At 35.6% G+C, this 24,529-nt stretch overlaps 6 protein-coding genes and 2 long non-coding RNA genes across 13 annotated transcripts; 3 read left to right on the forward strand and 5 right to left on the reverse strand.

Annotated features, from left to right (window-relative positions):
* Window positions 1–179: 179 nt before the first annotated feature.
* LOC110860750 lies at window positions 180–1,217 on the forward strand. The gene is made up of 2 exons (XM_022109847.2): window positions 180–499; window positions 929–1,217. The coding sequence occupies exons 1-2, from the start codon at window positions 241–243 to the stop codon at window positions 1,126–1,128; spliced, it is 459 nt and encodes a 152-aa protein (XP_021965539.1). The 5' UTR covers window positions 180–240; the 3' UTR covers window positions 1,129–1,217.
* Window positions 1,218–1,700: 483 nt separating this feature from the next.
* Window positions 1,701–3,215, reverse strand: LOC110860751. Its single transcript, XM_022109848.2, has 2 exons — window positions 2,744–3,215; window positions 1,701–2,298 (listed from the first exon to the last, which is right to left on the reverse strand). Exons 1-2 carry the CDS (start codon window positions 3,113–3,115, stop codon window positions 1,855–1,857), a joined length of 816 nt encoding a protein of 271 aa, XP_021965540.1. The 5' UTR covers window positions 3,116–3,215; the 3' UTR covers window positions 1,701–1,854.
* A 727-nt stretch (window positions 3,216–3,942) lies between these two features.
* Window positions 3,943–5,435, reverse strand: LOC110860780. Of its 2 annotated transcripts, XM_022109887.2 has the most exons (3): window positions 5,012–5,435; window positions 4,200–4,628; window positions 3,943–4,123 (listed from the first exon to the last, which is right to left on the reverse strand). In XM_022109887.2, the coding sequence occupies exons 1-2, from the start codon at window positions 5,369–5,371 to the stop codon at window positions 4,206–4,208; spliced, it is 783 nt and encodes a 260-aa protein (XP_021965579.1). In that variant the 5' UTR covers window positions 5,372–5,435; the 3' UTR covers window positions 3,943–4,123; window positions 4,200–4,205. The 2 variants fall into 2 exon arrangements, with proteins under 2 accessions (XP_021965579.1, XP_021965578.1); XM_022109886.2 differs by having other exon boundaries at window positions 3,943–4,628.
* A 254-nt stretch (window positions 5,436–5,689) lies between these two features.
* LOC110860818 lies at window positions 5,690–7,524 on the reverse strand. 4 transcript variants are annotated; one of them, XM_035860634.1, is made up of 5 exons: window positions 7,066–7,524; window positions 6,874–6,941; window positions 6,597–6,775; window positions 6,451–6,531; window positions 5,690–6,174 (listed from the first exon to the last, which is right to left on the reverse strand). In XM_035860634.1, the coding sequence occupies exons 2-5, from the start codon at window positions 6,933–6,935 to the stop codon at window positions 6,080–6,082; spliced, it is 417 nt and encodes a 138-aa protein (XP_035716527.1). In that variant the 5' UTR covers window positions 6,936–6,941; window positions 7,066–7,524; the 3' UTR covers window positions 5,690–6,079. The 4 variants fall into 4 exon arrangements, with proteins under 4 accessions (XP_035716527.1, XP_035716528.1, XP_035716526.1 ...); XM_035860635.1 differs by having other exon boundaries at window positions 7,069–7,522; XM_035860633.1 differs by having other exon boundaries at window positions 6,835–6,941; window positions 7,069–7,409.
* An 816-nt stretch (window positions 7,525–8,340) lies between these two features.
* On the forward strand, window positions 8,341–11,776 carry LOC110860789 (zinc finger protein 782). The gene is made up of 7 exons (XM_022109898.2): window positions 8,341–8,447; window positions 8,689–9,068; window positions 9,143–9,443; window positions 9,525–10,019; window positions 10,499–10,801; window positions 10,878–10,956; window positions 11,019–11,776. The coding sequence occupies exons 2-7, from the start codon at window positions 8,699–8,701 to the stop codon at window positions 11,262–11,264; spliced, it is 1,794 nt and encodes a 597-aa protein (XP_021965590.2). The 5' UTR covers window positions 8,341–8,447; window positions 8,689–8,698; the 3' UTR covers window positions 11,265–11,776.
* A 1,029-nt stretch (window positions 11,777–12,805) lies between these two features.
* Window positions 12,806–13,913, forward strand: LOC118439384. Its single transcript, XR_004837395.1, has 2 exons — window positions 12,806–13,167; window positions 13,573–13,913. It is a non-coding gene; the product is annotated as an uncharacterized LOC118439384 (long non-coding RNA).
* On the reverse strand, window positions 13,821–15,949 carry LOC110860817. 2 transcript variants are annotated; one of them, XM_022109930.2, is made up of 8 exons: window positions 15,594–15,949; window positions 15,356–15,457; window positions 15,186–15,290; window positions 14,715–14,834; window positions 14,480–14,615; window positions 14,300–14,392; window positions 14,097–14,166; window positions 13,821–13,999 (listed from the first exon to the last, which is right to left on the reverse strand). In XM_022109930.2, the coding sequence occupies exons 1-8, from the start codon at window positions 15,856–15,858 to the stop codon at window positions 13,928–13,930; spliced, it is 963 nt and encodes a 320-aa protein (XP_021965622.1). In that variant the 5' UTR covers window positions 15,859–15,949; the 3' UTR covers window positions 13,821–13,927. The 2 variants fall into 2 exon arrangements, with proteins under 2 accessions (XP_021965622.1, XP_021965621.1); XM_022109929.2 differs by having other exon boundaries at window positions 15,582–15,945.
* An 881-nt stretch (window positions 15,950–16,830) lies between these two features.
* LOC118439349 lies at window positions 16,831–18,451 on the reverse strand. The gene is made up of 2 exons (XR_004837386.1): window positions 17,537–18,451; window positions 16,831–17,342 (listed from the first exon to the last, which is right to left on the reverse strand). It is a non-coding gene; the product is annotated as an uncharacterized LOC118439349 (long non-coding RNA).
* Window positions 18,452–24,529: the final 6,078 nt, after the last annotated feature.

Here is a 24,529-nt window from a genome sequence, read left to right on the forward strand (position 1 = left end):
CACTTCATAAATCATGGGCCAAATGGTCAATTTTTTTCAACGTCACTGATTTTCATCGTAGTTTTTTTACGAGGTAGATAACACTAAAAAGTGAATACATAATTACATACATACATGGAAAATGCGCGAAGAAGAAAACATATAAAATGATTTAAATGCAAGATTTAATTCCTCAGTTGAATTTTCACCAGGTTACTCGACACACACATATTGCTTCTTGCACGACGTATCAACTCAACCATGATTTTGAAATTAGTTACTTTTTGGACAATACTTTGTGCCCTGACAGACATAACTTTATCTTTATCATTAATACCCACAAGCACGGAAACCACTGAATTCTTCTCAGACTCAACCGTGACACCTGTTACGCGACAAGAGGATGTTTCTTTCACTACAGAAATTAACCCTTTACCGGATAAACTCATTAATAATGATGCAATGGATTCAGTTCCAAAAGTTGAATCAAGCATTGTTGCTGGTGGTGAACAAGGCGAAGGTATGCATAGTAAAATTATATGTGCTAGTCACTTCATTTGCATATTTTGACGCTATGCATATTCAACATGGAAAGCCCGTATCGCCGAAAATGGGCATGGTGAGATTTATGCAAATGAGGTGACACGTCCAAGTAAGAGGATAGTATGTATTAAATACGACAATTAATCTAAATATGTACATTGGGTGTATTCATTATCCTCCATATCGTAAATTAAGTTACGACGATTACAAGATTCAAGATTTTGTAAACGTAGATTAAAGACATTGTTATAAAAAAATTGCGTTACTAAGGTTACGATTTTTACGAAGCTTGATCCCTTGTTTTTTCTTCGCACAAAACAGTTTTACGATACTACTTATGGACACCGAGACAATTGTGAAAACCCTCATTATAAATAAAATTAATAATATGTAAAATAATACATAGATGAACGTGCGCGAAGAATAGAACGCATCAAGAAACGGAGGTTGGAGTATGAAAGTAGGGAAAGACAGCAAGCAATTTCGGATTCTATTAAGAAATATATAAACAATGATCGACCTGTAGTTCCTACAATTCACAACTCGGGAGGATTTGGTTTCATCAGTTATCAAAGCGGTTTCTATGGTCGCAGACGGGGACGCTAATTTTAATTGATGTGCGTAATATGTTGGCATGTATAAGTTATTGTACGTAATGAAATAATAAAGTATTTTACGTTGAATCTTGCACCAAAGTATTTAATTGAGAATTCATTTGCACTGATTGTCAAGATCCGACAATGTATAATTTAAAATCTTCATATTATTAAAATATGCAAATTTATCGTATTTAAAATATAGGTTTATTCAATGTAAATATTTAGTATACCTACATACATACATAGAAATGTATTCGCAGAGTACGAATGATCATTTTATTATACATAAGATTTAGGTAAATATACATATTTATGCACTCATAACCCAAAGAAGATCCCAAAACCCCCAAATTAGAACCCGTCTCCAAGCGAAACTCTAATTAGGGGAGCTTTACCAATTCCCAGTAACCGATTTTGATGCTGTTTGGAGATATAATAATTGCACGAAGTCCCCTTAGTCCACCTTTGACAAGCAAAATTAAGTTACTTGCCAGAAAATGGAGACAATGAGAATTTTGACCCTGGAAAAATTTGAATTTAATGGAGGAAGACAAATAAGAATAAATCAATTTTCACCCATTAAATGATTTAGCGATTTAATTATGCCATACTTTATTTACACAAGTTACTAAATATAAATAGATACATAGAGTGAAATATTATTGTTTTATAAATTCAATATCATTCTAAAAATTATCAACATTTGTTTAAATTATAAAGGGTTACGAAATTATTACATCTCAATCGTTCCCGGCGTAAAAAGTGTAGCTTTTGCGCGTGCATAGATATCATCACCATTTCGACCCACGCTTCTTCTAAATCGCCCATTATTACTCGTGACAGCAAATTCATCATTATCCAGCCCGTTATCTTCTTCACTCACACATTGGCACATCTTCCCGGTGAGAATCCCATCCATCGCTTCTTCACGCGTCACATTATTTCGAATCGCGTCCAGCACGTATTTCAAAGTTGACAAATTTGTGCATGACGTCCCATCCTTGAGATAGGTGCAAGTCAGACCTTGCGCACACTTGGGGACGAAGGAGGCCTGTCTTTTGGGGGCTGTTTGAGGATCACATGACGCCCCTCGGGAAAATCGACACACTTTCTTTCCCGTGCTAGCGTCCCATTCAGATTCGTAACTGCTCGGTTTGTACCTCAGTCCAAGGCTGGCCTGATTAGATAAAAGAATAAAATTCATTTTTTTAATTGTTGCATTGGGGGTATTCACGTTCAGCCTTGGTATGTTTATCTCGCAAATTGAGCGATTGTTTTGCGAAATTATGGAGATTTTGCAAAAATCTTGCAGGAAAAAAGAATGGATTTTTTTGGAAAATTTACCTACTTAGAACTTGGGGATGTTTTAATTTCGAAAGATTTTTCGCAAACTCATCCATGCCTGATAAATTCAGAATAATTCATGGAAACCGAATTAAAATAGGGTTCCATTCCGTCACAAAAGAAACTGTTTGTAAATACAGATTTGCAAAATTTGCGAAATCATATTTTGTGAATCTCGTTCGCGACAATTTTTTTGAGCTTTGGAAGTTTAACGAGTTACGTTGCGAAGTAAGACGTTATCCTAAATGCCCCCATTAAAAAAATATGTCCAGACTTACTTGAACTGCGGATTCGCCACAAACGCATTTCTGCGAATCCCTATCACACACCAGCATTTCTTTCGCCAAGCAATAAGTCCTCCCATTTTCCACCGTGCTGGACACAATGTTGTCGAACGCCTGGTCGTATGGTTTGCTATCCTTGGGATACCGTTTCATGACACGGGCTCCTAATTGACGGAAGGCTTCGTCACTCCAGGAACAGGAATCTCCGAGTTCGAGAGAATTTGCGAGGATGAATTGAAGATAGTAAATTGGCGAAAGTGTGCCAGCCTCCCCATCAGTCGAGTTGTTGGGAGACGATTGCGCCATGGTGGCGAGTGGACCAAGGGTTGCGACAGCGAGGATGAGGGGAACTATGTAAGACTGCATTTTGGCGATAGTTTTAATGCTAATTTTTGCTTGGAATGTGTAGTTTTATATAAATTGTGGCTTGTTACGATTCGAGTGTGTAGTTAATACTGAGAAAGTTGAGAAAATCTGTCCGAATTTATACCAAGATTTTGTACATGTACATACATATATTTCGTAAATGAGAATTGCACGTGTCAATGGTTTACATTTACATACCGGTGTTTTTTTGTCGTTGTTGTTTTGCAAAGCTTACATACATAAGTACTTGGAAACGTTGCTCATATATATATGCATGTACTTAAGGTGCAGAAACTACCCACTATTACGGAGTAGAGGCCGCAAAAAATGAAATGTTCATTGCAAAAATCGAACGTCATGGGACACATATGTACATATTTTCATTTTGCACGTAGGCATTATTTGTGTTTTGCAAAGACACGAGTTCCATAAAATACAATGTACAAGACTCGAGTTATGTACGTAGTTAAGTACAATGTACGAAATCGTTACACGGGGAATAAATGGATATGTATGTACAATGCGAAATGTGACATTGCAAAAAATTATGGGAGGAAAACAAGACAAAAAATATTCTTTTATTTATCATGTAGCCAATACATCTTCGGTAATAAATAGAATAACATGGATATTTGTGGACATGCCCGAGGCAAAAATGCTTGACGCTCCTTCCAGTGCATAATTCTTGGAAATCAGTCTCCACTCAAGTTTGCCATTCATTACATGAAAAAGAGACAAGATGGTGAGATAATGCTTAGATACACACAATGTATGTATGTACATGCGTAAACGTATGACGCAAGTATTAATCAATCCCCATCGAAACCCATAACAAGAAGACGTATTTATTTCAATAGCACAAGCTTTTGTAATGAAATTAAATATAGAAATACGTTCAAGAATTGTACATATACCTATGTAAGTATGTATGTATATTATCGTGTATTTTATTTTTGTGCGACGCATTCACATAAGTTCAGGTGTAAAGACTCACTCAGGTTACAATACCTACATATGATATTTACTTATTTTATCAATTTTGCACTGATCTATTTACATACTGGCACAAATCTCGATATTATACCCAAAATTAGTGCAGTTCCATCCCTCCCGACAACAATGCAGCCTCTGCTTGTGCATACACATCTCCATTCAGGCTCCTTTTAAATCGTCGATTCCAATTGTTGCTCGTGTCATCCGCTTTTGCATTATCATCTTTCGTACACTGGCACATCTTCCCGGTCAGAGCCCCTTCGTTGTACTCGGCGTAGGTTGCATTATTTTGCAGAGATTCAAGCAAATATTGATATGGTGATGTACTCGTGCAAGGGGTACCATCCTTGGTGTACGTACAACCCAGGCCTTGAGCACATTTTGGGACGAAAGAACCATCCGTGGAGGCTTCACGGTCAATACATGCGGCCCCTCGTGACCAGCGACATACTTTTGACCCAGTCTCGTCATCTAGTTCGGGTGTGTACTTGCTTGGGCTATACTTTGCTCCAAGATAGGCCTAAAAGATGTACACTCTTACAAATAATGTTACCATTTTGAAAAATAAATGCGGTCTGAATTTAAAATTAAACTTAAGAAATCCAGTAATAAAATAATACCAATTGGTATTCCTATATGACTCTACCAAAGTGCTGTTGATAAGCAGTACCATGTATGTAGTACTAGCTCGATATTAAAGGTTTACCATATCGGCATAAGTAATTTTATTCCCATGCGGTAGCAACTTTAGTACCGAGAAATCAATACCTGGCTGACTAGAACTACATACATACATACATACACCTAAAAATGTATATTTAAGAGTGTAAGTACTAAATTAATTCAAGTTGTTTTTAGAAATTATGAAAAATACGTTTTTTTTACTTAATAAAACCTATGTACCTGAGAAGCGTGCTCCCCACAAACGCATTTTTCCATTTCTTTATCACAAACCAGCATTTCTGTCGCGTTGCAGTAAGTCCTCCCTTTTTGCACCGTGCTGGACACCAAGGCGTCGAATGCCTGCCAGTATGGCATGCTCTTTCTGGGAAACTTTCTCATCTGACGGAGACCAGATTGACGGACGGATTCGTCACTCCAGGAACACGTTTCTCCCATTTCGAGCGAATTGGCGAGTATAAATTGGAGATAATAGGTCGTGGGAAGTCGTGCGAAGGAAACCTCGGTGTTTGAAGATGAGGCCCCATTCGCCAAGGTGGCAAATGCTAAAATAATAGCCGCAGCTGGAAGGAATGACTGCATTTTTGAAGATTTTAGATAATTTGTGAAATTATTGGTTATTTTTTTCTTCAATGTTCAATCGATAATGGATAATTTCGAGAAAATGAGAGTCGTATTTATATGTAAGGTTCTATTTGCACACGGTGTTATCCAGAAGGTAAATATACGTCATGTTTTCACAGATTGAAATTGAATTACACTCCAAATACTTGGAAAAGTTTGCATTATTAATTAATAACTAGTCGCTAATTGCATTTCCATGTAATTATTTCTCATGAATTAAAGTGGAGAAATGAGAAGCTTTTACGGAGTTGAAGGAGTAAAAAAATGATGCGTTCATTTTACATATATGTATGTTCGGGCTTTATTTGCATACATTATGTCGATATATACAGATTTGCATTATATAAGTTGGAAGTATTTATTAATCTTTCATTTATTCATGACACACCTGGGTTTTGAAGCTATTTGATGAAATTTCACTAATAATGTCACGTCATAAAATGTGCTTTAAGAATGTAGTTGAATGAGCAAAGTTCTAAAGGAAGAATCTAAAAATTAAACAAGAGGAAAACAATTCGTTGAGTGTGATGAATCTTCTTCACACTCGAATTCATACAACTGAATTAATATTAATATGAATATTCGTTAAGATACCTAAGACATTTGTACATACATATATATCTACTTTTACATATAGTGCTTCATGTCATCACTTTAGGAGGACTTTTACAGGACTTTTTGGCAGGACTTGTTTGCAGGACTTTTTTGCAGGATTTTTTTTGGCAGGACTTTTTTGCAGGATGTTTTCAGACGTTTACGACCTGATGATATATAAGATTCATAAGAGTTAGAGTATATTTAATAGGGACTTTTAGTTTGCGAGTCCTCTAATTTACATTTATGATTTTTAAAAGAAAATAAAGTTATCAAGAAAAAAAATAAAAAGGGACCCATCTCCTGAAAATTGTGATTTTAAACAAAATTTTGGGGAACTAAATTGTATATTTTTCTAAATAGGAAAGCATTTATGTAACTTCTATTCAACAAGCAAATCGTGTCAGTCCATGTTTGAGGCATTTTACTTTGTTTAAACATACCATTTTGAGATGTGGAAATTATCGGTTCCGGATCTGATTGGGTAGAGCGACTCCTAAATGTCTTTACGCTAATTGATGTGCCTGTAAACAATTATATTATATATTCATATTTACATAGAATTACTATTATATTAAGTGTTACTTACTGGTAAGATCTTTTGTTGGCTGTATTCGCGATACATTTTGTACTATCTTAGGGGTTGCATTAGGAAGGAGTTTTCTTGTAAATTTCATATCTTCCGTCAAGAAATGCTCACTGCAGATAACTTTTCCCTTATATGAGGCCTCCGGGTCAAGATTTAATGCTGTACACCAAACTAGCTTTCTGTGGACAAAGGTGAAAAATTAGTGTCTCAGGTGCTATAAGTAAGATGAGACAGGTACCTATGGTCTTCCGGAAACGCAAAGAATGAAAGTCCAGACCTTGATGCATCCTCCCGCAAATTCCTGCCATCCATTACTACGCAACGGTGATGCCCTGGCATTTCGATCTAAAAATACGCGGAGAAATTATCATTTAGTTATTTTGTAATTCTTATAAACCACATGGTTTGTTATTTTCAATTTATATTTCGACATTTTAAATTAAATTGAACCAGAATTGAGAAAACTCACTACCGAATCACGACCAAAGAGAATATGAACCCGGTCAACATAATAAATTAAAGAAGCAAAGTTTATTAATTATTTGGAACATTTGTTATAATTTATAACTAACTAGTATAATTATAATTCTTATTCGACTTCAGTTTAGAAGTAAACAAGTTGAGAGAAAAACAGAACAAGAGTGCATGGTATTCAAAAGTTGTCTTCCCAGTTCCCTTCCCACTTCCAAAAATCATCCTGGCAAACCAGTCAGGCTATGAGAACCACAGATATGTAGTTTACATAGATCCCCGATCTCAAACCTCTCCAACGCTGAAAACTTCGTGAAAGTTTTACCAAGTTTTACTAAAACTTTTGGAGTTGTTACGGAGTTTGTTATGAAAAAGCGTAAAGTAATTATGATTAGATTATAAGTAATCGTTAGACTAGGTTATTAATATGGAATGGATAAATGTAAGATCATGTTATGTAGTTAAGTTAAGTCCTTACCTTATATCCTAATCTGTGGTCCTTACTCATTCTATCTTTTAGTCACAGATTAGGATATAAGTATTACTTGAGCTTTTAGTATTACTTGATGTATGTAAACCGCGCATAGAATTATACTGATCAAGGAATAACACGTGAATAAATGACTATCAGTCAATTTCCTTTCAATATAAATATATGCATATCGTAACAACAATTACAAATTGCACACATACATAATGCAAGGATATTCTGAAAAATATTTACGTAAAAATATAGCGTGAATTCCAGACAAAACATAAACTTCAATCCAATGAAAACATGCGAATTCAAGGTAAGTTTTTCGCGTATAAACACGGAGGAGACCCAACGAGCTGAAGAGTAGCCCGGATAAAGTACTGCACAAACATACAGACGACGGCTGTCTCACTTTTCGTGACATGAATTTATAATAAATCGCACTCATGAAAATACAATTTCTAAAAAAAATCCGTGAAATATTTTTACAAATGATTTTTTTTTACGATTTTCTATATATACCAAACGTTTATGTGGGAACTTTCTATTATATTTAATTTATTTTAAAACTAAGTATATGTTTTTAGATATTTACATGAACCAAAATAATTTCTTATTTATTTTTATTATGTATAGGTCCAGAATGTGTCAGTTTTACTCAATTTTTTATGATTTTCAATTACATTACTTTCAATGTTGGGCTCAACATATTGATATAATAGTATAGTTCTGTGGTTGGGCTTCACAATAAATATGCAATTTGCATAGAGTTTTATTAATATAAGACAATTTGAGACAATTTCGCAACTAAAGTTTGTATACACCGATGAGACTTTGGGTGGGATTTTTACAAGTCAGCTGCTTCCGATTCTTGTATTTTTTTGGTTTCAGCCTGCGACTTACCGGTCAGTTAAATAATTACAATTAGTAATTTACAAATTAAAATTTGCCCTATAGCTCACAGCATACAGATTTAATTAATTTGTAAGTACATTTATAAGCACTTTTGCGGGGTTTGCAGTTAACTTCGTAATTTCAAGTGCATGTGATTCGAATTTTGAATTTGATTTTGATTCATTATTTTTTGTCAAAAAATTTTTGAACAACTTGAATTCTTAACAAATTTTTGTACCTTTGACCTTGCAGATTTTCCGCCATGCCAATATATCCCTGTCTCCTCTGCTTATCCAGTCTGGACAAAGATAACCGTCCCCTCCCTGCCAAGAAAGTTACAATAAAGGCACAAATTGTCCGACTGTACGACCTGCTCGTCCCCCAACACCGCACTTCCTCCCCCCATCAATCAATCATTGCAGAAATCGAGGACACCGACGGATTCAAACTGTGCCAGAATTGTTTCTTATCGGCGAAAGAAATTGAAAAGATTAAGCAACAGGTATCCCAATTGGAAGAAAAGATTGTGAAGAAAGTCCAAGAATTGAGGAAAACCGTGTCAAATTCGTTTCAAAAAGATGAAACAATTGGGGAGAGTTTACAAAAAGTTCGAAAATCGTTACTTTCCCCAGGTTTATTTCATTATTTCAAATAATTAATAATTAGTAATAATTTGCAGAATAATTGCAATTTTACTTCTTTAAAGACGAAGAAACTGAGCAGATTCTCCCCGACTTTGAGATCAAATTAGAGGACGAATCGTGTTTAATGAACAATCATGAAGAACAATTCCCCCCACAAAACGATATTCCCTGTCCTCCGTCTCCCACCCCCTCTAATCATTCAGATGATAAGGAAGACCCACTTCTCTGTTCAGAGGATAAGGACGACCCACTTTTCTCTTTAAATGAAGGTGACGAATTAACCGACTCTGGAGACGATGATCATACTACGAGCGACGACGATTCTGATTTCTGTATAACTCCAGATAATGATGAAACCACAGGGTAAATTAAATACGAAGGTTTCCTGTTGTTTTTGTAAAGTCAAATTTAGGAAATTACAATTCCTACAAATTAATCTTCTAGAAATCAAAGCGTGTCCAAATCCGACCAAGAAGACCCACCTTATTCCCCTCCGAAACCAAAACGTAGCAAAAATGATGACAAATCCCGTTACAAATACTCGTGTGGGGTGTGCCTTTCAAAATTTCGCCGGGCGAGACTACTCCGCCTCCATTTGCGAACAGAGCACCAAGGTTTTTGCCAATTTCAATGTCAAGTTTGCCAAAACAAGTACGAAAGCCAGGGACTTTTGGACTCTCACATGATCGTGCGGCACGAAACGGAGGAAAAATCATTTTTCTGTACGAAATCAGAATGTGGGAAGGGTTTCACGCTGGAGCTTAATTTTCTAAGTCACATGCGGCGACATAAAGTCGATAAGAGCAAAATCGTCGTGTGTTCCGTTTGCGACGTGAGATTTGTAAATCAAGCCTACTTGGATAAACATGCATCGGTGCATGCGACCTGGAAGTGTGATTTTTGCGAAATAACGCTCGGAACTAAAAACTCGTGGCAAAGGTAATTTTGGTAAAGTTGAAATTATACGAGATTTAAAAGTCTCGAAAATTTCGTAGTTTAATTGCATATGTGTTTGGTTAATTATGACAATTAGTAAATACAGATAATTTAGTAATCAAACATTTCTATCCATTAATTCAGGAAAATTGACAAAGTTTCCACACTTTTGCAAAAAAAACAAATTTACGAGGCTGAATTGTAAAATCCGTAAGTTTTGTACAATAATTTCGCAGCCTTTTACAAAATATAGAGACGCCCTTTTACTCAGTAAGTTTATGTACACAAATTTATAAGGCTAATTTTCATTAGAAATGTGTGTGAAATTTTATAAGTTTACAAAATTTACGGGTTTTACAATATTATCAATTCCTGCGTAAACTGTCTCATTGTAACTTTTTCGTTTGATTTTTGGCATAATTTTATACACGTGTGTCACAAAAAAAAACGAGTTAATAATTATTTCTTTAATTTTTTCCCAGACACGTGCGTACCCACACTGGCGAAAAACCGGTCAAATGTGACCAATGCGAGGAATCATTTATCGACAAACGTACCAGAAGAAAACACGTGATTCGCCGCCACACTACCGTACAGCACCTTTGTTCCCTTTGTGGGAAGGGATTTCCGTTCAAATACTCTCTAAAACTCCACGTCCAGAAAGTTCACGAAAACCTGAAACGATATGAGTGTTCCGAATGTGGGGAAAAATTCCAAACTGGATCCTCCCTAAAAGCACACACCATCCGTGAGCACAATGCCGACCCGTTCGTTTGTGACGAGTGGTAAATAAGCAATTTTCGAAATTTATTTTGCAAAGATTGATTTTTTGGGTTAATTTTTTGTTCCACCTTTTTTCAGCGGTGACACTTTTACGGGAACAGAAGGACTCAAATCGCACAAAGTTCTTCACAGTGGGATAAAAAAGCACCAATGTCATGTAATATGCGTACTGATTATATCCTTAAAGCATTTCAATCAACATTTTTCTGTTTTTGGCAGATTTGTGGGGCCGGATTTTATCTTAAGAAAGCGTTAACCCAGCACCTCGTATCCCACTCGGACGTTAGAAATCACATCTGTCACGCTTGTGGAGGAAGATTCAAGGCTAAAAAGAATTTAGATCGTCATCTAACGAGAGTTCATAAATTAGATGTCGAGAAAACACGGGAGGTTGGTGGATTACGGAAAAAGCGACAAATGCAACCGGAGGTCGTAAGGTCCGAAAGACCGAAATCGAAATGTTGAGTGTTGCCTGAGAGAGGGGAATTTCGATGAAAACTTGTTATTTCCGATTAATGGTATATTTAATTTAATAAATGCCAATTTTTTATGTAACATAATATATACTGAGGCAATTCACGCGGGCCTTGGTAACTAGTAAAATCCTTACTTTTGTACTTTAAATAATTTTTCAAACCTTTACAAAATAATGAGACGCACGTGATCTATGTGCATAAGTTTTAAAAAAATTGTAACCTAATTTTCCTCGGAAACATTTGTAAAATTATGTAAAAGTGTACAAGTTTACAGATTTCACGGAGTTTACAATGTTACCACTAAGGACTGTGTGAATTGATTTATTATGTACTCATTTTTTAAGATGATTTATTTGCCAAATGAATTACCACGATAAATAAGGCGTTCAGGATATTTTATTATCAAGACAAATTTTGACGAAGTAATTTATAAATACATTCAATCACAACTTATTCCAATTAATGGCAATCTATTAAATATATATTTCTTTAATTGATGAACATTTCCTATGTAAATTACAATTATTCAGTATCCACCAACACCTGCGGACAGCTCGAACATGCTTTTCGTGTACACTAACTCAATAATATACGGGCCTACATATATACATAAGTACCTAAATTCTAACTACTCTCTGTTCATGAATAAAATCATGATCATCTCATGCATGACAACTAAAGCGATAAGTTTTTCCACCTATTTTCAGCTACATGCAGCATCACATATTGTAATGAACGCATATGAAACGGATTTTACGGTATGTTTTTAGTGTTGATTTTGTGCAGATTTTTCCACACTTCAACTAGTGTGGAGTCCACCGGGCAGAACAAACGCACGGATAAAGTACTGCACAAAGCGACAACAACCGTCTCATTTTATATTCTCAGTCACGATATGAATTACATAAAAATTATTGCATTCATTCATAATGCAATGTTTTTCATGTTAGATTCATTATTATCATATTGATCAAATTATATAATGATGCAGTTTTCTAAACTTTGGAATTTATGCATAGGCTAGAAATTTAAAATTATTTTAGATGAAGCAAAGCCTGTACAAACGTCAGATACATATTTATCACTAGAAATCTAAAACATTTATTGCTACTGAAAATTGGAATGCTCTTGACCCTTTTGATTTTGTACAACCTTGTACATATATAAATAGGAACATCAGTTTAATACTTCTTTATACAGTGTTGTAATTACATTTGCAGTGTTGGACAGATAATCATATTAAGTAAAATAATGAACAATCTTTCAATAATTGATGGATGCATGCATGTAAATCTGTGTACATAAATATGTACAAATGTAAATACGTACTTGCATATTTGTAAATGTACATATATGTAAATTATGTATAATACACCTTTTGTCTGAAATCGATTTATATGTAGCGATTTGCAGTTTTATTATTGGAATTAAATAGCAATGGAGTAAAACAGATACAAATTTATTTAATAATATAAATAACTATTTCTGTACTTTGCCCATTAAATTCGCATAACTTCAGGTTGACATTATTTAAAAGACTGTGCCCTTCACAATTAGCAATACCCAATTTTGAGCTTAAATTTACACGTTTGCTAAATTTACAGATAAAATTTTAATGTACATAAATAATCTTTATTTTCCAAATAAGCTGCACATTTGTCGTAAAAAAAATGTTTTATTTTATTGCTGAAACATTAACTTCTGCACATTTAATCTTGCTCCAGACGAGGAAGTTGTACTTCTGTATTTGATGAGCACATCAATAAAATCATCATTTCGGAATAACAATGGATTTCACAGGATTTAAAAACTCGGGGAGTTGTACCACTTTGTATCATTCCGGTTTTGCCAGCTTCCTTTACCTTGTAATAAAATTTCCGGATTTTTTACTGGTAAAATTTCAATGTAGCCGTTCTTGATACCTTTATACAATCCGTAAACTTAAAAAGTTTTTAAAACTATTTCAAATATTTCTGAGGTCAATTAGCTTACCTATTTTCGTACTTACTCTGAATTTACTCAGATCAAGAGCGTCTTTTTATTTTGTAAACGTTTGTAAAATTATTTTACAAAACTCACGGATTTTATAAAATAAGAAGCCATTAACTTAACGAAAAGCTACAAATTGATTTTCCTTTTTAAATCTTGCATCTTTTTGTTGTAATTTTTTTTAAGTTAGTTTACAAAATTTGTGGATTTTACAACGTTATCAAGGACTGGGTGAATTGTCTCATACATAATTGTTTAACCTACCCTTGATAATATTTCAATTTAAAATTTGTATATTCTTTTTTCAGAAACTTTTCAACAAATAAGACCATGGCTACGTTTGTCCTGTTGATTGCGTTCCTCGTCCTGGGTCTGGCGACGCTGATGAAGGCGGCCCCAACTAGCTGGCAGTGCGCCATGCTCTGCGCCTTGTACAATGCTTGCATGGACGTGGGTAGTCCAAATTGTGGACGTCCGCCAGTCGGATGTGATTGCGAAGATTGGAAAAATTTAGGGAATACATGCAATAATTAATTGAGTCATTCTTTTGTAAGAATTTGGCAAGAAATTTTTTTTTTTTTTCATTTTTAAAGCTTAAAAATTCGAAAATGGTATATAAAAATTAAATAAATAACATTTGTTTGAATTATTGGATAATGATTATTAGTTATTCTCTTTTGGTCGTGTTGCTTCAAATTCTTCCTCCTCCTTGTTCACATTGTTCTTATTGTAATCCTGAAAATTTAAAGGTGTAAATTATTTTTAAAAAATCGCGATATTCGTAAAATAAAAATTATTGCAAAATTGTGAATTAAATCTATATTTAACTTACAACAACTTTACTTATTGATGAAATTTCCGCTGAATTATCGTTGATATTATTTCCGTACTTTCCAGTCGGCCTGGTAGTAAAATTTTATCACATTTAGGCAATTATTAATTTGGCAAAAAATTATAACCGAACCCATTGGCTGTGATTGTTAACAGTGTATGTATGTAAATTTAAATTTACTAATGTCATCCTTTTAAACTTACGAATTATTTGGCCCCATGAACTCCTGCACGCTTCGTTTCAATTTAATCAGCACGAAACCCACGGCAATAATTAAAACGACTTCCATCACGATTCTGTATCAGTGTAAAATCAAACATTTGTATAAAACATTACGATATAAATGTAAGTAAAATTAAAATTTGAAATTTTAGAGATCATACTTTAAAAAGTGGAAGGTATCCTTCACCCAGGTTACCGACGATTTCATGGCACCCCCAACAACCTCGGATTCCTTTTTGACAAAATCTTCCCCATTTTCTATTACAGTGACAACTTCAGTTTCGACATGGTGAAGTACTGTGTTGCAAAAAATGCATGTACATAAATACCCACCTACTTTAAGCATGCTTAGAATGTACGTATTTATGTACATATCACTCAATTTATTAATTTCACCTGGCTTCGTCTCATTGTAAAAGTGAACTATTTTGTCTTCCACCTTATGCAAAGTTTCGTTTAGGAAAGTTTCCACTTTGGGAGCTTCCTCTTCCACGAGGTGGACAACGTCGTGGACAACTATGGAAAAATAAAATCAAAACATGGAGACAATTCACGCAGGCTTTGGTAACAATGTAAAATCCTTAAATTCTGGAAACGTGCTAACTTTCAAAAACTTTTATATACGTACAAATACATATTCCTAGGGAAAATTAGCTCACAAATTTTTGTAAACTGACTCAGATCAAGGGCATCCTTTTATTTTGGAAAGTATGCAAAATTATTTTACATAATTTACAAAGTTACTAATGAGTTCGTGAATTGTCTCATATTCAGATACGCAGTCCAAAGACTTGCATACATATTTACATATATATGTAGTGCAAGAATATGAATTGTTACATATTTCCGTTAAATAATTTATCTCACCCTCGTTAACCTTTTCTTGTACTTCATTTCTTAACTCATGTATCCAACCAATGTCGCTGTTGTCGATTGTTTCTACAATTTCTTGACCCGTGGTATCTTCATTATCTGAAAGTAAGATACTTATCCATCACTGAAAAAAACTTGGAAATATGTGTAATTTATTTGCCCACCTTCATCATCTTCATCAATCCCTGTGTCACTCATAACTTGAACATCTCCACCATCAAGTATTATTCCTTCCATGAAAGTCGTCGTCATATCTTCTACTTCATCTACATATTTATATTAATATTTAGATAATGATAAAATACTTTTTATCATTTTCTTACTCAAAAAATGAGAAATTTATTAAAATTCTCATTTTTTTAAAATAAATAAATCTTAAATTTTGATCACAGTTTATTTCACCAGATTCGCATTTCTTGCACACGCAGCCATCCACTTGGTCGCATTCAGATCCGCAAGTGCACTTCCGCCACCACCCAGTAACATGGGTGCAAATGGAATATCCTCTCAAGGAATGGCAACTAATGCTACGAGTACCAAAAATTCCGGATAAGTAACCAATGATATTGCTTTCTTTATATCGTTGGACGGCAGGGTGTCCATGTGAAGTTGGCACGATTAGGACACAAATTAGAAAAAGTGACAGTGTAAAATTTATTGATTGCATAATTGCAAGTAAAATGGTAGTTACAGCAAATTAAAAAAAATTAATCGAAGTGCAACTCTTCAAGGTGACACGAATAATAAAGCTGCAAACTAATCGGTTACGAATTTATTTGTCGATGCATGCGAATTTGGTGATAAATTGGGAGATTAGTTTCTAACCTAATTTGCTTATGTACTTATTAAATATAGTTAAGATAAGCACCATAAGGTTCTTGAACTAAAGTAAGCTAATTTTAAATTTAAATAAGGTATATGCATGAATGTGTAAATATGCCGTTTTCAATCTCGATTGAATTGATCAACAAGGGACTCCCGTAATCTTATGTATCCAACCCATTTAAGCATATTTGAGTTTTGATACTTATTTATTGTGCATATGTAATTGGGACGGCAGATTATGCATCGATGAGTAATAATTGCAATATTAATCGATATGGTAAAGTTTTGGGGCGGTAACTACTTATATATGTAAATGTGTACCTTGGCAAAGGAATAAATGAACTGTGTATACATATGCAGCAATTGATGATATTTACATAAGTATCGTATGTACATATTTATGAATTATCACACGTCTCTGGATATAGGTAAACATCATAGTACTATATATTTATGTATAAGTACTTTGACTTGAATATTTAAATCAGACTTACGATGACTGAATTATTGAGGGCATATTCGTTACGAGTTCGCATGCTCGTCTCGCAACAAACATAACTTTTCATAACATTTTGCAAACTAAATATGCAAGTAAATTTAGCAGTTTAGCAGTTTACTAGCCTTGGAGATGTGCAAGTTCGCAATTGAATTTTCAAGCCATTTTTTTGCGAACTTACGAACGTTATTTTTTGCGAAGGTTGCTAAGGATGCGAACTCGAGATGAATACCTCATTAAATCTATTAAATGCAGGATAATGAATATCTGTAAAGCATCTAGTTTTGGCACAAAAAAATCAGAAATGGTGTCCATATGTATTTCATAAATTAAAACCCTACCAATTTAATAAATTTATTTACCAATAATCCTCACGGGGTACTGTTTACATAATTCGGCTAACTCACGTACATATTTATTTTAGTAATAATAATGCTCAATAATTAAGACAAGTTAACTTTATTTTATCGACGCTTAAATCCTGCTACATACATCAGCGCGATGTAACCCTGTATTAATTACCCTGCTGAGTATTTTAATGAATTAATGAATTTTTAATCATTCCTTTTTTGCCTGCTGTCCGCTTTATTGCATTTTGATCTCAGATTGGCAAAAATTTCGGGAGCATGTGAAGTTGTAGCCGAGGCAGAAACACGTGCAGTTGATGGGATCATATGTCACGGTCATGATTCCGAGGCTTCTCTTATGCGAAGCAAGTGGCGCCACGTCGAAAGTCGTGTCAATCCCGCTGCACACCATGACGGACGGATTCCTCTTTTCACACCAAACTTTGCAACAGTCCTTAATCCCAGGGGTGCAATGGAGTTCGTCTGCCAGCACATGTAAAAAAAAGTGTGCAAATTAAATATGTATATATCAATACGATTTGCATCTGCACGAGAATATTAAATTATCATATGCATAAAATTTTAATGCAAAAATTAGTGACATTTTCAAAATTTGATTTTTCTACATATGTATGTAAATGTGTACCAAATGAGACAAAAATGCTTGACGTTCTCACCTCCTTGTCGACCGAGATAATCCAACACGGCGATCGTGCCCAGAACTACGGCACAAATTATAAGTAATAGAATCACACAAAAGCCGTCCTTCCCTGTCAAGTGGTCGTCCGGGTCACGTGGCATTTTCAACAATTTCTTTACACTATTCAGGTATGTATGCGCACTTGAAATATTTTCCAATAATTTTGTAGGCTGGATCTATGTAACTTATTCAAATCGGGTACAGAGTGATGGCCGGTGACACCTGTTCGGTCGTCGTCACCTTGCCTGATTTAAACCCGGGTAGCAGATTCTGTGCAGTTGAGTTGATCGGATTCTAAACGGTGAGATTAATCAATACTTTCCCAGAGTGAAAGTCAAATTGAGTGAAAGTGAAAGTACTTGAAAGTCAAGTGACATATGCGTGAGGAAGATACATACTCGATGATGGTGGTGACACGTGTTAACAAGTGCTTATGCATATTGTCAGCATCTCATCTCAACCAGAGACCAAGATCTGGTGAAAAGTGTCCAGTTTCGACCAGCCAGCAACAAAGTTCCAGCCAACCATTAAAATTTATTATGCTTGACTCTTGACCCATGCAGAAGCGTGAGAGAGTGCAAAGGCAGCATTATGTTAGATTGTAAGATACACGTATGTACATAGATCCTTAAGTAGTGGGGGAGAGAGAAAACGATATGAAAAGGTTGACATTGTAAAGTAGATTATTGGGTTTTTGGACAGCAAAGTGGAAGGAGGGAATAAACGTATATGTAGTCAGACCACCAAATACTGCGTCTCAAGCTGCCTCTTTATTGGGACACAAATGTCCACCACTTTTTCACACATGAGTTTCATCCTCTCTCGAGAGAAATAAATATCACCAAGTCCACAACCACTGAAAATCATTTTATGCGTAGTTTATTCTTTTGCAAATAGTTACATAATCGCACGCCCAATAAATAAATTAGCCACATTTACAAACATAATTTACAACAATTCTCATAATATTTACATACACATGTACATACTTAAATGGCATATACACATTTACATGTACGTATGTCACGATTGTACCGTTAATAACGAACTCAATTTTTCAAAATGTCTTCTTGTAATAACCTGTAATTCTGTGGGTCATGAGCCTTGTAAGAATTTTCATGAATAATATTATTATTATTATTATATTATTATTATATGTACATATGTATATGTGCATGTAAATTAGGTGAAATGTAACCACGTTAATAGGTAGGTTGCGAGTTTGCGGGTGCTCACGTAAACGCAAACGTAAACTTAAAATTTGGCGTTAACGTTTGCGTTTACGGAATTTCGGCGTTGCGAATTAACGTGAGCGTAAACTTGAGCGCTAAATTTGAATCTTACTTCAATGGTTTGTTTACATTATTGCTTCAATGCTTTGATTGTCATTAATTAAATTCACTCTTTATAAACCAGTTTAAAATGGCAGTGTTTTCAAAACAAATAATAAATTTACTTCCTTTATTGGCCGACTCCGAAATAGAGGACATCCTTCTTTTAGATAATCAAAATCAATCCATTCCAAGAATTGAAACTTTTCAATTAAATTCAATGGTGGACGAGTTTTGTTTTCTTAACTTTCGATTCTACAAAAATGACATTTTGAGACTTAAAAAAGCTCTACATCTTCAGGGTACAATTGTTTGTGACAATGGAATTAAGGTGGGAGCCCTGGAAGCTTTGTGCATTACTCTAAGAAGATTGGCATATCCCAGCAGGTAAACAACAAATGTTTTATCAATCTAGAGCCAATTTACTAAATCGATTAATTATTTTATTCACAGAAATGTCGATTTAATGAAGCTCTTTCCTCGGACTCGTTGCGAATTATCACGGATTTTTAATTTGATCATCAGACGAATCATTAGATTACATGAACATTTACTAGGATTGAATCATCCCTATTTGACAATGGACAAAATTCAGGAGTTTGCAGATGCTATTACGATGAAGGGATCTCCATACAAGAAATGTTTTGGATTTCTGGATGGGACAGTAAGGGCTATGTGCAGGCCTACAAACAATCAGCGAGAGGTAACAGTAAATTTACTTGTTTATTTCTTCTTTTCTGATAAAAACTTCAATTATTACTAAAATCATCAATTATTTTTAAGCATTATAATGGACACAAAAGGGTACACGCCATCAAATTCCAATCAATCATGCTGCCAGATGGGATTATTGGATCTCTTTATGGACCTGTGGATGGACGCCGGCATGATTCATTCATGCTACAAGAAAGTGGAGTGATGGAAGAATTAGAAAGGCGATTCTATAATAATCTCGGCGATCCTCTTTATCTATATGGAGACCCTGCGTATCCTCTTCGCCGTCACTTAATGGTCCCTTTTAAAGGTCACAATCCCACCCCTGGAAGGCGACAGTGCAACAAGAGTATGAGTCAAGTCCGACAATGTGTTGAGTGGGGATTTGGAAAAGTCATCAGGACCTTTGCCTTCCTAGACTTCAAGAAAAATCTAAAATACGGACTCCAGCCAATTGCAAACTATTTCAAAGTGGGTGTGCTGTTAACTAATTGCCACACGTGCATATACGGCAGCCAAACTTCGGATTACTTTTGTGAAGCACCACCAGATCTTGAGCGTTATTTAAATGCTCCATGAAGTTATACTTGACAAAAAATATATAAATTTTATAGTACGCCTTTATTCTTGTATTGTATAAGGAATAAATTTACTTTTTTTGAATTAATTCAAATAATGCATTTGTCAATGCAGCTCTTTCTTGATTTTTTGCAGTCTCACTCGCCTTCTGCAATTCCAATTCCTCCATACGAGCTTGATGTTTTTGCTCTTGTTTCTTTTTTTCGAAATCTATCTCCATCCGTCTGGTTTCAGCCTCATACTTTCGTAATTCAATTTCTTCTTTCCTTAGCTCAAGTTCGGACTAAATAAAAGAACAAAAACCAATCATTAGCTCACCACATTTAGTTTATGAATTATGGTCGGACCTTGTATTTTTTCTCTAAGTAATCCACTACGTCCCCTTTTCGAACTCGTTTTGGTGTAATAGCAGCATCACTGGTAGGCGAGAGTACTTGTTCTTCGCGGATAATTTTCGATTGATTTGAGGATTCTTCATCAATTAAATCCTCAATTTCTGCGTCATCTACAGCCGAAATTTCGACATCCTGAACTGCAAAGTCTCTTTCTGCTTCAGCTGCAACTCTATTTGGTTTGGAAAACAGCTTCTGAGCCTTCTTGCTTGGAACTACCTTTGATAATTTAGCAACGCTGGTAAGTAGTTTGGTTAAAGAACCCATGCTCTCCTCATCAATTCCACTGCTATATAATAAATTATATTATTATCAATTAATTTCCAAATTTACGAAATCAAAGTAAATTTACTATTTACCTCCTAAGGCTCAACGCCTCGTCCTTTTCAAATTCTTGTAGAATTAAAGTAGTTCTATCTCTGCAACTTCGCTCTGTTACAGCCATTTTCAATTCACAATTAACCAAGTTTTGTGCAATGTCCTCCCATATCTTCTTTTGGATTCGATAAGCATAAGGGTTGAGCTGCTCAACTTCAGTCAGCAATGCGATGTCAAACTTGACATCAGACTTGAACGAAAATCGGGTCTAAAAAATTAAAAGTGTGAGATTAATATTTGTTTTCATCTATCAGAATTAATAATTATAATTAATTATGCTGCAATTCCTTATAATTTAAGTTATTTACGCTGTACATTTTATGAACAATAAATTTATTTAAAAAGAAACAAAAAATACCTGTTTGTTTGCCATTTTTCGACTTTTCTAGGGTAAACAGGCGAATCCACGTAAACGCTCGCTAAATTGGTGGATTTAAAGTCCAAAATAACGTGAACGTAAACAAAGTTCACGTAAACCTTAAATGGGCGCCGCCGAAAAGTGGCGGGAAGCAAAATTTAACGTTTACGGGAGAAATTTCTCACGTTTACGCTAACTCGCAACCTACCTAATATCTTCCAATTTATGTAAATACCTACCGGAGAACATAGATCGGATATTTTGCGTACTCCGGCCTCCGCGTACTCCGTACTCTGGCCAGCCACGCGTACTCCGTACTCCGGCCAGCCACGCGTACTCCGTACTCCGGCCAGCCACGCGTACTCCGGCCAGCCACGCGTACTCCGTACTCCGAGTACTCCGGCCTCCGGGAAATCTCGCGTACTCCGGCCTCCGCGTACTCCGTAGTCCGAGTACTCCGGCCTCCGGGAAATCTCGCGTACTCCGGCCTCCGCGTACTCCGTACTCCGGAAAAATTCGCGTACTCCGGCCTCCGCGTACTCCGTACTCCAAAATAAGTCGCGTACTCCGGCCTCCGGAGGCCGGAGTACGTACTCCTGGCCCGGAGTACTCCAATCTATGCAGAGCTGGGAATTAATCGCGATTGACCAATGTGTTTAAATGTCTAATCTTAGTCTTAATTTTAATCTCTAATGCCAATACATTGCTTAATCTCGATTAATTCTAAGCTCTGAATCTATGGGATTAGATATTTTGCGTACTCCGTACTCCGAGTACTCCGGCCTCCGGGAAATCTCGCGTACTCCGGCCTCCGCGTACTCCGTACTCCAAAATAAGTCGCATACTCCGGCCTCCGGAGGCCGGAGTACTCGGATCTATGCCGGAGAAATATTTTTATGAAAATGTACTGTCTAAACAATGGCTTAATAATTCTTTGCAATATTAAACACTATATATATCCACCTTGCGCTGCAAGAAATGCTTGCTTACTGAATGATTTGTATTTATATTTCTGTAAGTACAGATGTACTGTATGTACTTGCTAACTCTGTACTTGTGTATTCTGGTTCAAGCAAATAACTTCAGTTTAATGTCCTCTTATAAACTTAACCCCCTATGTAATTTGTTAGTCTGTCCACATACACCGTAAATATATCTAGGAGGTAGCCAATAATGCTCAATTTCCGGTGAGACAAAAAAATAGGAATCATGTATGGGATCAATCAATTGTCCCAAAGTAAATTGGTGGATGCGAACATGTAAACATGTTTATGTCCATGCGAACAGTGTGTGTAGATATGTATGTTGTATGTATGTACGTCTTGTTTTCCTGACGGGTTATTGGTCTAAAGAATTAATTTATTGTCACAATAAATTAATGGATAATCCGATATTGCAGAACAATAATATTGTGCTGCAATTATTATGCACTTGCAATTATTCCCATGCATGGTATATGTATGTACGAAAGGGAATTAAATAATAAGGGAATTCCAATACGTATACCAGAATTAAGAAACGTATGTATCCTACGCGAATTGTACATCAGGCGAAAATTTGCAATAAATTAGGTACATGCAATTTTTCTTTGTAATTGCAATATTTAATTCCTTAATTTCATGCATCCACTTTAATATATATACATATATGTACAAGGTTTAAAAGAATTTAGCAATTAAATGTTTCTGATTTAAGATCTTAATGTGATGCCGAATTTCATTCCGATCCACGAAATTGGAGAAGGACAATGATGAAAGTTATTATAGCCGATAGAACCTAAATACATAGACAAAAAATATAACAAACCAAATTTGAGGAAAAATTATTTGCATAAAAAATAGATACCCGTCCTCACCGAGGTCACGAGTCTTCTGTTCAGAGTAAAAAATCCTCCCGGTGAAATTTCCAACGGCTCCATTAACATTTCTTTTAACAGGGATGAAATTTCCTAAAAAAAATAATTAGGGTACATATTTATACAATTGTGTTCGTATCCTTCGTATCGTAAAATAGATTACAGAGAAAAAAAACAAGGGGTCATGCTTCGCAAAAATCGGAACCTAACCTTAGTAACCCGATTTTATTTTTGACGACAAAATCGCACGCTTACAAAATTTGGCAACCGTGGTAAGTAATTTTACGATACGAAGAATATGTACTAAGAATTCGAAAAAATAATGAAAATAGCTTCAAAAAATAAATCGAGTTTTTTTGCAAATTCATGGATTTTTTAAAAATATTTTGACTATTTATACCTTTCTCCCCTCGCTGTTACACCCTCCTCCCCTCAACAAAACTTCCACCTTACACAACTCTGCATACATTAAAACCTGCAAATTTCTCAACTTTTCCGCTGCACTTGCCAATTCGAACAATGCGTTTAAATGCAGACAAAATTTCACCATCCTGGTCACCGCGGGATACCAGCTCTTCATCGCGACCAAAGAAATCACAGAGTACGTTTCGCACGTCGTTTGCACCGATACATAAGTCACAGCGAGGAATAAACTGAGATTATAATGTTTCCGATAAACCTGCAAAGTTTCCACGGTTTTACGATAGTTATCCACCCAGTCTTGCAGAAGAATTAGGACGGTATAATTAACCTCCTGGATGTGTGTAACGACATCTTTTAAGTAGGTGAGTATCCCGCCAATAACTTTTAGTGGGGCGGTCAGCCAGCAAATGTATGCTAAATTTGTGCAAGTGGCCAAACTGAATCCGACCGTAACCGGAAATAGGATCAGGTATGATTCCCAGGTCCATTTTTTTGCCAAAATGTCCTTCTGCGTGGGGAAAAAGGTCGTCGTGAAGGCGGCCACGAGCCAGACGACAAGACCGGCGGATACTCCGTATAGAAAGAAAGCTTTTCGTCTCAAGTTACCCCGAATGGCGGAAAGTTGCGGGGAATTTAAGATACGTTCGGAACCCTTGATCTGATCGATCCTCTGGGAAAATTCCTTCCATGAATGCACCGTCCTTTTGTACAGGATTAGTCCGTACGTCCGGGTAATCAAGGAGTACAAAATTGTTACCGAGTAGCTCATCGTGAGCGAGATTTGTTCCGTGAAACGCCGAATTTCTAGGACTTTTCTGGTCTGAAAAACTGCACTGGTCGCGTATAAGAAGGTTATCAGGAGGGCGATTATAAGGAGAAAAACGGCCCAGATAGTGGGCAAGGATAAGAATGAGTGGGAAAGTCTGAGGTTAAGCGAGAT

This window comes from Folsomia candida, unplaced genomic scaffold (genome assembly GCF_002217175.1).
Source record: "Folsomia candida strain VU population unplaced genomic scaffold, ASM221717v1 Fcan01_Sc034, whole genome shotgun sequence".
Lineage (NCBI taxonomy): Eukaryota > Metazoa > Arthropoda > Collembola > Entomobryomorpha > Isotomidae > Folsomia > Folsomia candida.